Source organism: Scyliorhinus canicula, chromosome 11, assembly GCF_902713615.1.
Source record: "Scyliorhinus canicula chromosome 11, sScyCan1.1, whole genome shotgun sequence".
Classification (NCBI taxonomy): domain Eukaryota; kingdom Metazoa; phylum Chordata; class Chondrichthyes; order Carcharhiniformes; family Scyliorhinidae; genus Scyliorhinus; species Scyliorhinus canicula.
Window position 1 is genome coordinate 4,466,318 of NC_052156.1, and position 14,969 is coordinate 4,481,286.

The 14,969-nt window shown below is 53.4% G+C and overlaps 1 protein-coding gene across 2 annotated transcripts in view; it reads right to left on the reverse strand.

Annotated features, from left to right (window-relative positions):
* Positions 1 to 215: 215 nt before the first annotated feature.
* The window catches only part of LOC119973725 (carbohydrate sulfotransferase 11-like), a 90,677-nt gene continuing 75,923 nt past the window's right edge, over positions 216 to 14,969 (reverse strand). For both annotated transcript variants that reach the window (XM_038812131.1, XM_038812130.1), the window contains exon 3: positions 216 to 1,506. In XM_038812131.1, coding sequence (XP_038668059.1) covers positions 652 to 1,506 — 855 coding nt within the window. In that variant the 3' untranslated portion in view covers positions 216 to 651. The remainder of the gene's footprint in view (positions 1,507 to 14,969) is intronic.

Below are 14,969 nucleotides of genomic sequence, written 5' to 3' on the forward strand. Positions count from 1 at the left end.
TGGGCAGATTGTTTCCACTGGCGGGTGAAAGCAGAATTCAGGGGCATAGCCTCAAAATAAGGGGAAGGAGATTTAGGACTGAGTTTAGGAGGAACTTCATCACCCAAAGGGTTGTGAATCTATGGAATTCCTTGCCCAGTGAAGCAGTTGAGGCTCCTTCATTAAATGTTTTTAAGGTAAAGATAGATAGTTTTTTGAAGAATAAAGGAATTAAGGGTTGTGGTGTTCGGCCGGAAAGTGGAGCTGAGTCCACAAAAGATCAGCCATGATCTCATTGAATGGCGGAGCAGGCTCGAGGGGCCAGATGGCCGACTCCTGCTCCTAGTTCTTATGTTCAGGGGCTCAGTTTAGCTATTCTTACTCTGAAACTCAAGGAGAAGTGCACAACATCACAGATTAAGTTAAGGAGGGAGAGGGAAACTCTCCTCCAGCGATCAGAGGGGATGGGGATTACGGTGAGTGAGATTAGAGACAGCAGAGATGGGGAATGGGAAATCACTGCCGATAGAGAACAAAACGACTGTCAAAATAAGTTAACTTCTCGATGTAATCCACCCCGATCATGGCTGTTTCACAGTTTGTCGATGATCCTGGGCTCAGGCAGTCAGAACTGTCCTAGACTCGTTCAGAATGATGACAGGAGGCCCAGGTTCAGTGTATGTTCAAGTAAGAAGGAACTGAATAATTAAACAAGGTGAAGTCCAGTTTGTACAACTTGTACAGCTTCTTCTGGTAAAAAGGGGAGATGTTCTTGAAATACTTGGCTGTCATGTCATCATTGGTCCGGGAAGAGACATTGGACGAGGGGAACTTGACACGATGGTCAAGTTCGAGCAGGTCCAGTAGGTAATTGGCATCACTCAGCAGCGTCTCGTAGCGGCCCACCACATCGTAGCGGATGAGGCAGGGGTGGCACAGCGAGTAGACCGTCTCCCAGTGCTCGTTGAAGGGCTCCTCCCTCCGCGTTTTGGGGTCCACGAGGTACCAGACAAACTCGTCAAAGGTCACATCTCCGCCGTGCTGCAAAGCCTCGGAGCTGGGTTCCCGCCGGTGCTCCCGGATGATCTTGGTCCCGTAGCGTTTATGGAAGGCGGTGTTGTACCTGCGAGTGAATTTGTTGCGGTAGGCTGACACCAGGCGCTCAAAAGGTTCACGCACAAAAATGAACTTGAGGTAGTTCCTCAGCCTGTAGTTGATCTCAGCGTTGCCGTAGCCATCCAGTGTCCGGAGGTTAGAGGTCACGTGGGCCTCACTGGCCGGGATGGTCAAGGGGTCCCTGTACTGACCACTTCCTGTCAGCACCATCATCACCCTCTTCCAATTGGTACAGGCCACCTTAGGGACGTAGCAGTACAGTAACTCATGCTGGTCATCAACGATAAGATGCCGCAGGTCATCAGGGTTCAGGATGCGGCGTTTGCGGCTCAGTTTACTGTGGGAGGCACAATTTTTGTTCAGCATGGCACGTCGACGCTGGTGAATCTGTTGGGCATCGGAGCGGGCAAACTGCAACACAAAGCCAATAATTAGCACAATTCAGATTTATCTCCATTATCTGTACATCAAACACTCCCAGCACGGGGTTAGATACAGAGTAAAGCTCCCTCTACACTGTCCCCATCAAACACTCCCAGGACAGGTACAGCACGGGGTTAGATACAGAGTAAAGCTCCCTCTACACTGTCCCCATCAAACACTCCCAGGACAGGTACAGCACGGGGTTAGATACAGAGTAAAGCTCCCTCTACCCTGTCCCCATCAAATACTCCCAGGACAGGTACAGCACGGGGTTAGATACAGAGTAAAGCTCCCTCTACACTGTCCCCATCAAACACTCCCAGGACAGGTACAGCACGGGGTTAGATACAGAGTAAAGCTCCCTCTACACTGTCCCCATCAAACACTCCCAGGACAGGTACAGCACGGGGTTAGATACAGAGTAAAGCTCCCTCTACACTGTCCCCATCAAACACTCCCAGGACAGGTACAGCACGGGGTTAGATACAGAGTAAAGCTCCCTCAACAGTGTCCCCATCAAACATCCCAGGACAGGTACAGCACGGGGTTAGATACAGAGTAAAGTTCCCTCTACACTGTCCCCATCAAACACTCCCAGGACAGGTACAGCACGGGGTTAGATACAGAGTAAAGCTCCCTCAACAGTGTCCCCATCAAACACTCCCAGGACAGGTACAACATGGGGTTAGATACAGAGTAAAGCTCCCTCTACACTGTCCCCATCAAACACTCCCAGGACAGGTACAGCACAGGGTTAGATACAGAGTAAAGCTCCCTCTACACTGTCCCCATCAAGCACTCCCAGGACAGGTACAGCACGGGGTTAGATACAGAGTAAAGCTCCCTCTACACTGTCCCCATCAAACACTCCCAGGACAGGTACAGCACGGGGTTAGATACAGAGTAAAGCTCCCTCTACACTGTCCCCATCAAACACTCCCAGGACAGGTACAGCACGGGGTTAGATACAGAGTAAAGCTCCCTCTACACTGTCCCCATCAAACACTCCCAGGACAGGTACAGCACGGGGTTAGATAGGCTGGAGTCTTGTGGACAATTCTGGGTAGTAGGCTCCAGGAATGGTGCAAATACCTTGGTAAGGACTCAGAGGAGGTTTATTAGGATGTTACTGGGGATCAGGCATTCCAGCTATGAGGAGAAATTGGAAAAGATAGGATTTATCCCTCGCAGTGAGAAAGGTGTACCAGTCGAGGTTTTCAAGGTGGCGAGAGGCTTTGATGGAGAAAAATGGTTTCCTCTGATGAATAATCAGAGGGAATAGAATCACTGGTGAAGGAGCCAAGAGGAGATGAGGGGAAAGGTTTTTGACTCCGAGAGTTGTTGAGGTTGGGAACTCTGAAGCTGAAAAGATAGGGGAAGTGGATTCCAGTGGATTAATTTGAAGAGGGATTTGGACAGATAGTTGAGGTTGAATGGGGACATAGATCATGTCAGTGACTTTACAGGAAACATGGGCAGCACGGTAGCACAGTGGTTAGCACTGTGGCTTCACAGCGCCAGGGTCCCAGGTTCGATTCCCGGCTTGGGTCACTGTGTGGAGTCTGCACGTTCCCCCTGTGCCTGCGTGGGTTTCCTCCGGGTGCTCCGGTTTCCTCCCACAAGACCTGAAAGACGTGCTGTTGGGTGAATTGGACATTCCGAATTCTCCCTCTGTGTACCCGAACAGACGCCGGAATGTGGCGGCTAGGGGCTTTTCACAGTAACTTCATTGCAGTGTTATTGTAAGCCTACTTGTGACAAGAAAGATTATTAATTATTATTATTATTTGATCCGTGTAATCTCCTGAACTGGAAGGTCATGGTACCATACTGGCAGACAAAAGCCAAGGTCTTGATAATAAGCTTCTCAAAGAACAACAAACTGTCCACAAGGGATAATAGATCCTTTTCAGAAAAAGTGTGATGCAGATCATCAGCAATGGATCATCAGGGTAAGATATACCCACAGCATTCCTGCAGTGCAGAAGGAGGCCATTCAGCCCATCGAGTCTGCACCGACCCTCTGAAAGAGCCCCCTACCTAGGCCCTTTCCCCAGTCTATCCCCACAACCAAACCAAACCTGCACATATTTCCTCCCGCTATCAGAACAGACAGAGAGTTCCGTCCATATAGACACCTTTGAATGGACTTCTGGCTCCGTATTCAGAGAGAACGGAATTGCATCAGCCTTTTGGCTGACAAGCTGGAAGTGCTAATCGTTTGAGTGAGTAGTTGAGAACATCAATGCAATTCTTGCCTTAATTGGTTTCAGAATAAATTCTGAGAAATCCCTGGCCGGAGACAGAGCTGGGGTCCTTTCAATCGTACGAGGGAGATTAAACTTTCTTCGTTTGTCACAGGGCTGTTCTTCTGATTGGCATTTCAATCTAATCACCTCCTCCACCCACTAGCATGGACTGGAATTACCACAGGACACGATTGCAACAAGGGCAGACAGGTGGTCTGTTCAATATTCCTGTCACACCTACCCTGCCAGAAACAAGTGCAGCTTATCCACCAACCTTTTCAACCTAACGGCAACATCTTCACTTCAACCGAAACCTCAAAACTGGGAAATGAAAACGAAAATGCTGGAAATACTCAGCAGGTCAGGAAGCTTCTGCGGGGAGAAGAGTTACTGTTTCAGGTCCAGGTAACCTTTCATCAGAACTGATCTAATTAAAGGTCACCTTGACAGAGAACATTAACTTGCTGCCTCTCCACAATCACTGAGTATTTCCAGCACATTTTGCTTTAATTGCTTTTATATCTGATGCCACTAGTTCAACGACAAACAAACTTGCCTCTCAGTCAGTAATTTATAGCTTCAAATCCCACTGCAGAAGCTGGAGAACAATATCCAAGCCAGCACATCCAGTACAGCACTGAGGGAGTGCCAAACTGTCAGAGGGTCAGTACTGAGGGAGTGCCGCACAGTCAGAGGGTCAGTACTGAGGGAGTGCCGCACTGTCAGAGGGTCAGTACTGAGGGAGTGCCGCACTGTCAGAGGGTCAGTACTGAGGGAGTGCCGCACTGTCAGAGGGTCAGTACTGTGGGGGTGCCGCACTGTCAGAGGGTCAGTACTGAGGGAGCGCTGCACTGTCAGAGGGTCAGTACTGAGGGAGCGCTGCACTGTCAGAGGGTCAGTACTGAGGGAGTGCCACACTGTCAGAGGGTCAGTACTGAGGGAGTGCCGCACTGTCAGAGGGTCAGTACTGAGGGAGTGCCGCACTGTCAGAGGGTCAGTACTGAGGGAGTGCTGCACTGTCAGAGGGTCAGTACTGAAGGAGTGCTGCACTGTCAGAGGGTCAGTACTGAGGGAGCGCCGCGCTGTCAGAGGGTCAGTACTGAGGGAGTGCTGCACTGTCAGAGAGTCAGTACTGAGGGAGTGCCGCACTGTCAGAGGGTCAGTACTGAGGGAGTGCCGCACTGTCAGAGGGTCAGTACTGAGGGATTGCTGCACTGTCAGAGGGTCAGTACTGAGGGAGAGCCGCACTGTCAGAGAGTCAGTACTGAGGGAGTGCCGCACTGTCAGAGGGTCAGTACTGAGGGAGTGCTGCACTGTCAGAGGGTCAGTACTGAGGGAGCGCCGCGCTGTCAGAGGGTCAGTACTGAGGGAGTGCTGCACTGTCAGAGAGTCAGTACTGAGGGATTGCTGCACTGTCAGAGGGTCAGTACTGAGGGAGTGCTGCACTGTCAGAGAGTCAGTACTGAGGGAGTGCTGCACTGTCAGAGGGTCAGTACTGAGGGAGCGCCGCGCTGTCAGAGGGTCAGTACTGAGGGAGTGCTGCACTGTCAGAGAGTCAGTACTGAGGGAGTGCCGCACTGTCAGAGGGTCAGTACTGAGGGAGTGCCGCACTGTCAGAGGGTCAGTACTGAGGGATTGCTGCACTGTCAGAGGGTCAGTACTGAGGGAGAGCCGCACTGTCAGAGAGTCAGTACTGAGGGAGTGCCGCACTGTCAGAGGGTCAGTACTGAGGGAGTGCCGCACTGTCAGAGGGTCAGTACTGAGGGAGTCCCGCACTGTCAGAGGGTCAGTACTGAGGGAGTGCTGCACTGTCAGAGGGTCAGTACTGAGGGAGTGCTGCACTGTCAGAGGGTCAGTACTGAGGGAGTGCTGCACTGTCAGAGGGTCAGTACTGAGGGAGTGCTGCACTGTCAGAGGGTCAGTACTGAGGGAGTGCTGCACTGTCAGAGGGTCAGTACTGAGGGAGTGCCGCACTGTCAGAGGGTCAGTACTGAGGGAGTGCTGCACTGTCAGAGGGTCAGTACTGAGGGAATGCTGCACTGTCAGAGGGTCAGTACTGAGGGAGTGCCGCACTGTCAGAGGGTCAGTACTGAGGGAGTGCCGCACTGTCAGAGGGTCAGTACTGAGGGAGTGCTGCACTGTCAGAGGGTCAGTACTGAGGGAATGCTGCACTGTCAGAGGGTCAGTACTGAGGGAGTGCTGCACTGTCAGAGGGTCAGTACTGAGGGAGTGCCGCACTGTCAGAGGGTCAGTACTGAGGGAGTGCCGCACTGTCAGTGGGTCAGTACTGAGGGAGTGCTGCACTGTCAGAGGGTCAGTACTGAGGGAGTGCTGCACTGTCAGAAGGTCAGTACTGAGGGAGTGCTGCACTGTCAGAGGGTCAGAACTGAGGGAGTGCCGCACTGTCAGAGGGTCAGTACTGAGGGAGCGCCGCACTGTCAGAGGGTCAGTACTGAGGGAGTGCCGCACTGTCAGAGGGTCAGTGCTGAGGGAGTGCTGCGTTGTTTGATGTTTTGTCTTTTGGAGGAGATGTTAAACTGAGGTTTCTCTCACCCTCTCAGGTGAGTGATGTACAGAGTGCTGGTGCCAATGATTATCTATCAGCAAACCTGATGGTCTAACTCTTCTCTCTCTGGTATATTACTGCGTGCAAATTGGCTACTGTTTCAAAAATGCTGTCTTGGTCACCACGGGCTTAGTGACATTCCAAGCTTGCTATAGAAATTCACGTTCCTTCCATCGAAACCATTTTATCATCGACCAGCATCCCAGCACATAATCCGATCACAAACCGGCACGGAGATTGGGAAAGGTGACAAAAATCTGGGTCAAAGAGAGGCAACATCTTAAAAGTGGGAAAGTGGCAAGAAGTGGAGGGAGATGGGGAGAAGGTGGTGAGTATTTGAGAGAGGTGGAGAGGTTTAGGGAGGAATTTTTGCAGAGTTCGGGTCTTGACAGCTGAAGGCACGGCTGCTCACGGTGGAGTGTTTGAAGAGGGAGTGGTGAAGAGGCCAGAACGGAGAGATCGCAAAGAGTTGACAATCCCCGAGGAGAAACAGAGAGAACAACAGAACCACAAAAGTTTTTAAATGGATAACAATTTTAAATCTGAAGCGCTATCGGCCTCAAAAGCCAGTGCGGGTCAGAGAGTACGGGGTGAATGGGGAAACAGTCAGGAGAGGTGGTAGCAAACGTTCCGGATGGGGGAAGGAGTGGTGCAGGCCAGGAGAACATTGGAATACAGCAGTTGAGTTTGGAGGCGTTGAAGGTCATGGCTGGAGGTTTCAGTAGCAGGTGGGTGGATGTGGCGGAGGAGACGGCTGATGTTACAGATGTGGAAGCCGGCTAGCTTTATGAAAAAGACAATCTGGGAAGCAGGGTCACAAATTCAGTTTTGGGTCAGTTAGGACAAGGAGATTGCAAATGACTTCAGGCGGGGGCAACAGCATGCAAAGGAGGTGGAATCGGTGATGAGAGTTTGCGAAGGGGTCATGGACACAATGGCTTCAGTCTTCCCAAAACCTCACTCCAGAAAACTGCAGCCAATCCGCTCTGGATATCTATGGGTAATCAGCGGAGGAAGGAGCCAATGAAAGGCGAGCCAGGCAGGGGAACAAAGACTGACTTAATGTTGATTTTGAAAAGCTGTTAAACTGAACGCTGAACATTGCCAAGAATTCTCTAAATGCAGCTGGAAGGGGAAATCAAGGACGTATTAATCAGATTTACATTCTGGCAAATTTTGAAGCGAGTTTTCAAGTGGAGGTTAAGGACTAATTGAACACAGAAAGAAGTTGATGAAGACAATTCTTTGGCTCTCTCTCTCTCTCTCTCTCTCTCTCTCCCCCCCCCCCCCCCCCCCCTCTCAGCTCTCCAAATCAGGCAGAGACACACACATTGGACCAGACCTGCAAACATTACATCTGTAACATTTTATTGGTTCTGAAACGTGGCCAAGGGCCTGTACACAACCTTCCAGCTATCCCTGCAGAGCTTCCAGCTACTTCAATAAACATCCTTCACTGTCACTACAAATCAAACCGGCTGCGAGTAATTGTGAGTAATCAGAACGGCCTGCATTTATATAGCACCTATAACAAAGCAAAATATCCCAAGGTGCTTCACTGGAATCTTATCCGACAGAATTTGGCACCCAGATCCCTCTACCCGGCAGGATTTGTCATCTCTTTCCATTTAAACAGTATTCCACTTTTCGATTCTTCGTCCCAAAGTGGACACCTCGATCTTTCCCCACGTTAAACTCCATCTGCCAATTTATTTTCGCCGTCGCTTAACCTGCCCACGTCCCTCAGCAATCTCTGTATCCTCCTCAGAACTTGTTTTCCTTCCTATCTTTGAATCGTCAGGAAGTTTAGCTCCAGTACATTCGGGAGGGTATTTTCTTTTTTTTTTTTAAATAATTTTTATTGAATTTTTCAAAATACAAACATTTTAACCCCCCCTACATTCACATTTAAATTATAACAAAACAAAGTCAAACCCCCCTACTTAACAAGAAAAAGAAAAAAAAAGCCCCCCCCCCCTACCCGCGCGTCCCCCCCACCCCCCCCCCCCCCCCCCCCCTACCCGCGCGTCCCCCCCACCCCCCGCCCCCCCCCCCCCCCCCCCCCGCCGGCGAACCGACAGTCAGACCAACTTATCATTTCTAGCAGTGTCCTCGGGCAGGCCTTGCCCGTGCCACCACCGCTACCGTACTTCCTTCGTCTTTGTCCCCCCTCCCCCCCCCCCCCCCTCCTCCCCCCTCCCTCCCGCCCTCCCCTCCCCTCCCGGGTTGCTGCTGTCACGGCCTCAGTTTCTATCTCTGATCCAAGAGGTCTAGGAAGGGTTGCCATCGCCTGGAAAACCCCTGCACTGACCCTCTCAGGGCGAATTTGATCCTTTCCAATTGGATGAAGTTTGCCATGTCGTTTAACCAGGTGTTAACACTCGGAGGCCTTTCGTCCCTCCACTGAATCAAGATCCTCCTCCGAGCCACCAAGGACGCAAAGGCTAATATTCCAGCCTCCCTCGCCTCCTGTACCCCCGGTTCCACCCCAACCCCGAAGATCGCAAGTCCCCATCCTGGCTTGACCCTGGACCCCACCACTCTCGACACCGTCCCTGCCACCCCCTTCCAGAACTCCTCCAGTGCCGGACATGCCCAAAACATATGTGCATGATTCGCAGGGCTTCCCGAACATCTAATACACCTGTCTTCACCCCCGAAAAACCGACTCATCCTTGTCCCCGTCATGTGGGCTCTATGCAGTACCTTAAATTGAATGAGACTTAGTCTCGCACATGACGACGACGAGTTGACCCTCTCCAGGGCGTCTGCCCATGTCCCATCCTCTATCTGCTCTCCCAGCTCTAACTCCCACTTATCTTTCAGCTCCTCTACTGGTACCTCCTCCACCTCCTGCATAATCTTATAGATGTCCAAGATCTTCCCCTCCCCGACCCAGACCCCTGATAGCACCCTATCACTCACCCCCCTGTCGGGGAGCGCGGGGAATCCCGCTACCTGTCGTCTGGCAAATGCCTTCACTTGGAGGTACCTGAACGTGTTCCCCGGGGGGAGCCCAAATTTCTCCTCCAGCTCTCCCAGGCTCGCAAACCTCCCCTCTATAAACAAGTCCCTCAGTTGTCTAATACCCGCCCTCTGCCAGCTCTGGAATCCCCCTCCTGTGTTTCCCGGCGCAAATCTGTGGTTCCCTCTTAGTGGTGCCCCTATCAGACCTCCCACTTCCCCCCTGTGTCGCCTCCACTGCCCCCAGATCTTGAGGGTGGCCGCCACCACCGGGCTCGTGGTATACCTCGTGGGAGGGAGCGGCCATGGTGCCGTTACCAGTGCCCCTAAGCTTATGTTGCCGCAGGACGCCCTCTCCATGTGCTTCCAGGCTGCCCCCTCCCCTTCCATCATCCACTTTCGTACCATCGATGTATTTGCCGCCCAGTAATATCCTGAAAGGTTGGGTAACGCCAGCCCTCCACTATCCCTACTCCGCTCCAAAAAGACCCTTCTAACTCTCGGGGTGCCATGTGCCCACACATACCCCATGATACTACTCGTTACCTTCTTGAAAAAGGCCCTGGGGAGGAAGATGGGCAGACACTGGAACAAAAACAAGAACCTCGGGAGGACCGTCATTTTAACTGACTGCACCCTCCCTGCCAGCGACAGCGGCACCATGTCCCACCTCTTAAACTCCTCCTCCATCTGTTCCACCAGTCTGGAAAAGTTCAACTTGTGGAGGGTCCCCCAGTTCTTTGCCACCTGCACCCCCAAATACCTAAAACTTTTAACTGCTCTTTTGAAGGGGAGCCTCCCAATTCCCTCCCCTTGGTCTCCCGGGTGTATTACAAAGACCTCACTTTTCCCCAGATTTAACTTATATCCCGAAAAGTCCCCGAACTCCGCTAGTATCCCCATTACCTCCGGCATTCCCCCCTCCGGGTCTGCCACATACAACAACAAATCATCCGCATAGAGCGAGACCCGATGTTCCTCCCCTCCCCTTGTCAGTCCTCTCCACCCCCCTGAACCCCTCAGTGCCATCGCCAACGGCTCAATCGCTAATGCAAAGAGTAAGGGAGATAGGGGACATCCCTGCCTAGTACCTCGATGGAGCCCAAAATATTCTGACCTCCTCCCGTTTGTTACCACACTTGCCATCGGAGCTGAATAGAGCAGTTTTACCCACTTGATAAATCCCTCCCCAAACCCAAACCTTTCCAACGTCTCCCACAAGTATTCCCACTCCACCCTGTCAAATGCCTTCTCCGCGTCCAGCGCTACCACTATCTCCGCCTCCCCTTCCACTGCTGGCATCATAATCACATTTAACAATCTCCGGACATTTGTGTTAAGTTGGCGTCCCTTCACGAACCCCGTCTGGTCTTCATGGACTACCCCTGGCACACAGTCCTCTATCCTGGTTGCCAGGACCTTTGCTAACAGCTTGGCGTCAACATTCAGGAGGGAGATGGGCCTGTAGGACCCGCACTGGACCGGGTCCTTGTCCCGCTTCAAAATCAAGGAGATCAGGGCCTGCGACATTGTTGGGGGCAGTACCCCCCCCCTCGCGCGCCTCATTGAAGGCTCGCACCAGCACTGGACCCACCAAGTCCACAAATTTCCTGTAAAACTCCACCGGGAACCCATCCGGCCCCGGCGCCTTCCCCGCCTGCATCTGGCCTATCCCTTTAATTAGCTCCTGCAGCTCTATCGGCGCCCCCAACCCTTCCACCAGCTCCTCCTGTACCTTTGGGAACCCCAATTTGTCGAGAAAGTTCTTCATTCCCCCTCTCCTCTTCGGCGGTTCAGACCTATACAATTCCCTATAGAAGTCCCTAAAGACCCTATTCACCTCTTGCCCCTTCTGCACTACGTCCCCACCCCTCTCTCTCACTCCCCCAATCTCTCTGGCTGCATCTCGCTTACGAAGCTGGTGTGCCAGCATCCTGCTCGCCTTTTCCCCGTACTCATACGCCGCACCCTGCGCCCTTCTCCACTGCATTTCCGCCTTCCTAGTGGTCAGTAGGTCGAACCTGGCCTGCAAGCTACGCCGCTCCCCTAATAGCCCCTCCTCTGGCGCCGCCGCATATTTCCTATCTACTTCTAGGAGCTCCCCCACCAGCCTCTCCCTTTCCTGCCTCTCCTTCCTCTCTCTGTGTGCCCTTATGGAGATCAGCTCTCCTCTAATCACTGCTTTCAAGGCCTCCCAGACCGTCCCCACCTGCACCTCACCTGTGTCATTCGTACCCAGATAGTTCTCAATGCCCGTTCTCACCCTTCTGCACACCTCTTCGTCCGCCAACAGCCCTACATCCAGGCGCCACAACGGGCGTTGATCCCGCGCCTCCCCCATGTCCACGTCCACCCAATGTGGTGCATGGTCCGATATCGCAATGGCCGAGTACTCCGTGTCCTGCACTCTCGGTATCAGCCCCCTGTTCAATACGAAAAAATCGATCCTAGAGTACACTCTGTGGACGTGGGAGAAAAAAGAATACTCCCTCGCCCTAGGCCTACCAAATCTCCATGGGTCTACCCCTCCCATCTGCTCCATGAACCCCCTTAACACCTCTGCCGCTGCCGGCCTCCTATTCGTCCTGGAACTCGATCTATCCAGCCCAGGGTCTAACACCGTATTAAAGTCCCCTCCCATGATCAGGCCCCCTGCCTCCAGTCCCGGGATGAGGCCCAGCAGGCGCCTCATAAAACCCGCGTCGTCCCAGTTCGGGGCATACACATTTACCAGTACCACATTCTCTCCCTGCAGCCTACCCCTCACCATCACGTACCTGCCCTCCTTGTCTGCCACCACCTCTGCCGCCACAAACGACACCCTCTTTCCCACCAAAATCGCCACCCCCCGGTTCTTGATATCCAAGCCTGAGTGGAACACCTGTCCCACCCACCCCCTTCTCAGGCGGACCTGATCTGCTACCCTCAAATGAGTCTCCTGCAGCATTGCTACATCAGCCTTCAGTCCCTTCAGGTGTGAGAAGACCCTTGATCTTTTGACCGGCCCATTCAGCCCCCTTACGTTCCACGTGATCAATCGGGTCGCAGAGCGACCCGTCCCTACTCCCTGTCGATTAGCCATGTCTTGTCCCTTGCTCGCCCCGGGTCATCCCTTCTTTTCTGACCCGCTTCCCATAGCGATGCCCCCCCCCCCCCCCCCACCCCCCCGGCTCTCCCCTTCTCGTCCCTGGTCTTTCCAGCAGCAACCCGGTGTCCCCCCCCCAACCCCCCCCCCCCTTTCCCCCCCCCGGCTAGGACCCCTCCTAGCCGCGATGTACCCCACATCGTACTCCCGAGAGTCAGCTGGTCTCCGCTGACCCGGCTGCTCCTGCCACATTCCGACTCCTCCCGGTTCACCCCATCTGCGCCCGTGAAAGATCCCCTTAAAACCCCCGAGAAAGACCCGCATAATCAACCCGCTCCCCCCCGTCCCGTCTCCCCAACTTAACGATATAAATACAAGTACCCAATGGCAACTAAATACATAAATACTTAACTACATACTTAAATAACAAAATAATTAACTAACTATCAACTAACAGTGTGCCCAACCATCACCCTCCATCAAACAGTATAAATAACCGCAGATAACCATAACCCGAAAAGAAAAAAAGAACAAAAAACCCCCCCAAGCACCCAAAGAAAAAGGGTAAGAGGGGTAAATAACTAAGGAAAATTGGAAACGGGAAAAAACACCCCATAAGAAGCCAACGACCCACAATAGAGATTTCAACAGTACAAATATACAGAAACACCCAACAACTCGAAACCTTCAAAATATTCAGAAAAGTCAACCGTTCGAGAAAAAACACCCCAAACACTCCACGAAACTGTTACCCAGTTCCGACCTGGCCTGAAAAAGAAAAGGGCCACTTGCTCAATCAAGAGTCCCCAGGCGGCTACGACCGCCGGTGCTCCCAGGTTTTAGTTTGTGTCCAACTTTTCCTCTTGTACAAAGGTCCAGGCCTCCTCTGGGGACTCAAAATAATGATGTTGGTCCTTGTAGGTGACCCACAAGCGCGCCGGTTGCAGCATTCCAAATTTGATCTTTTTCGCGTGTAGCACCGCCTTTGTCCGGTTGTACCGGGCCCGCCGCTTTGCCACCTCCGCACTCCAGTCCTGGTACACCCTTACCGTCGAGTTCTGCCACTTGCTGCTTTTCTCCCTTTTAGCCCACCTCAGGACTTTCTCTCGATCACTTAGCCGCTGGAACCGCACCAGCACCGCCCTCGGGGGCTCGTTTGCCCTAGGCCTCCTGGCCATGACCCGGTATGCCTCTTCCAATTCCAGGGGCGCCGGACCGGCCCCTTCCCCCATCAGGGAGCTCAACATCTCCGCCACATATCCCGGGAGATCCGACCCCTCCAGGCCTTCTTCCAGGCCCAGGATCCTCAAATTTTTCCTCCTCATCCGAGTGTCCAGCTCCTCGAAGCGGCTCTGCCACTTCATGTGGAGTGCCTCGTGCACCTCCACCTTTGCCCCGATGACTGTGGCCTCCTCCTCCCTCGCGGTCATCTCCTGCTGCAGATCTTTAATCGACGCCTCTTGGATCGCCTGGGCTCCCACCAACCTGGTGGCCGTCGCGTTCATGGACTCTAAGAGTTCCACTTTCATCTCCGTGAAAAAACGGAGGAGAGCGGCCTGCTGCTCCTCCGCCCATTTCTTCCACTCCTCCGATACACCGCCGGCCGCCATTTTGATTTTCTTCCCCCGCTTTTTTTGGGGAGCTGCTGCCGTTTTTCTTGCCGCTCCACTCCGGGTACCGACCATAAAATCGGTCTAGTTCTCCTCAGGGGACCTTCCCCCACCGGGATTCGTTTTTTCAGCGCCGTTGGGGCCCTCCAATTGGCCCAAAAACACCTTTGTTGCAGGAGCTTCCAAATGTGCGGCTTAGCTAGTCATAGCCGCAACCGGAAGTCGGGAGGGTATTTTCGACAGTCCCCCATGGCACGTTCTGCCACGCCCGTGACACCCCTCATTGGCCGAGAGCAACTGAGTTTCCTGTTCTATCTACTTCCATTGCCAGGTTAGCCGGCGATGGGGCTTTGCCATCTTTAGCACCAGGGCATGCAGGCCATTAATCTCGATTGGAAATAAGGGAGGCGTCAGGAACCCGGTGAGACCTCGCCAGTTAGTTGTGTAGTCACCCTGGAGTTAACCTGGGATATTTCTGAGAACGCTCACAAACAGGTTCAAAAACAGCTTCTTCCCCGCTGTTACCAGACTCCTAAATGACCGTCTTGTGGACTGACCGGAGCTCTCCACACATCTTCTCTACTGCGTAGTACTGCACTCCGTATGCTTCACCTGATGTCTGAGGGAGCGCGGCAGTGCGAGGGAGGGCGAGAATGAGGGAGTGTGACAGTGCGAGGGAGGGAGGGCGAGAATGAGGGAGCGTGGGGGGGAGGGAAGGCAAGAGCAACGGCAAGGGAGGGAGCGTGACAGTGAGGGAGGGAGGGAAGGAGCGAGGGAGTGCGTGAGCGGAGGAGGGAGGGAGGGGAGGGAGGGAGGCAGGGAGGGGAGGGAGGCAGGGAGGGGAGGCAGGGAGGGAGGGTGGGAGGGAGGGGAGGGAGGGAGGGAGAGAGGGGAGGAGGGGAGGGAGGGAGGGAGGGGAGGGAGGGAAGGAGGGAGGGAGGGAGGGGAGGGAGGGGAGGGGAGGGAGGAGGGAGGGG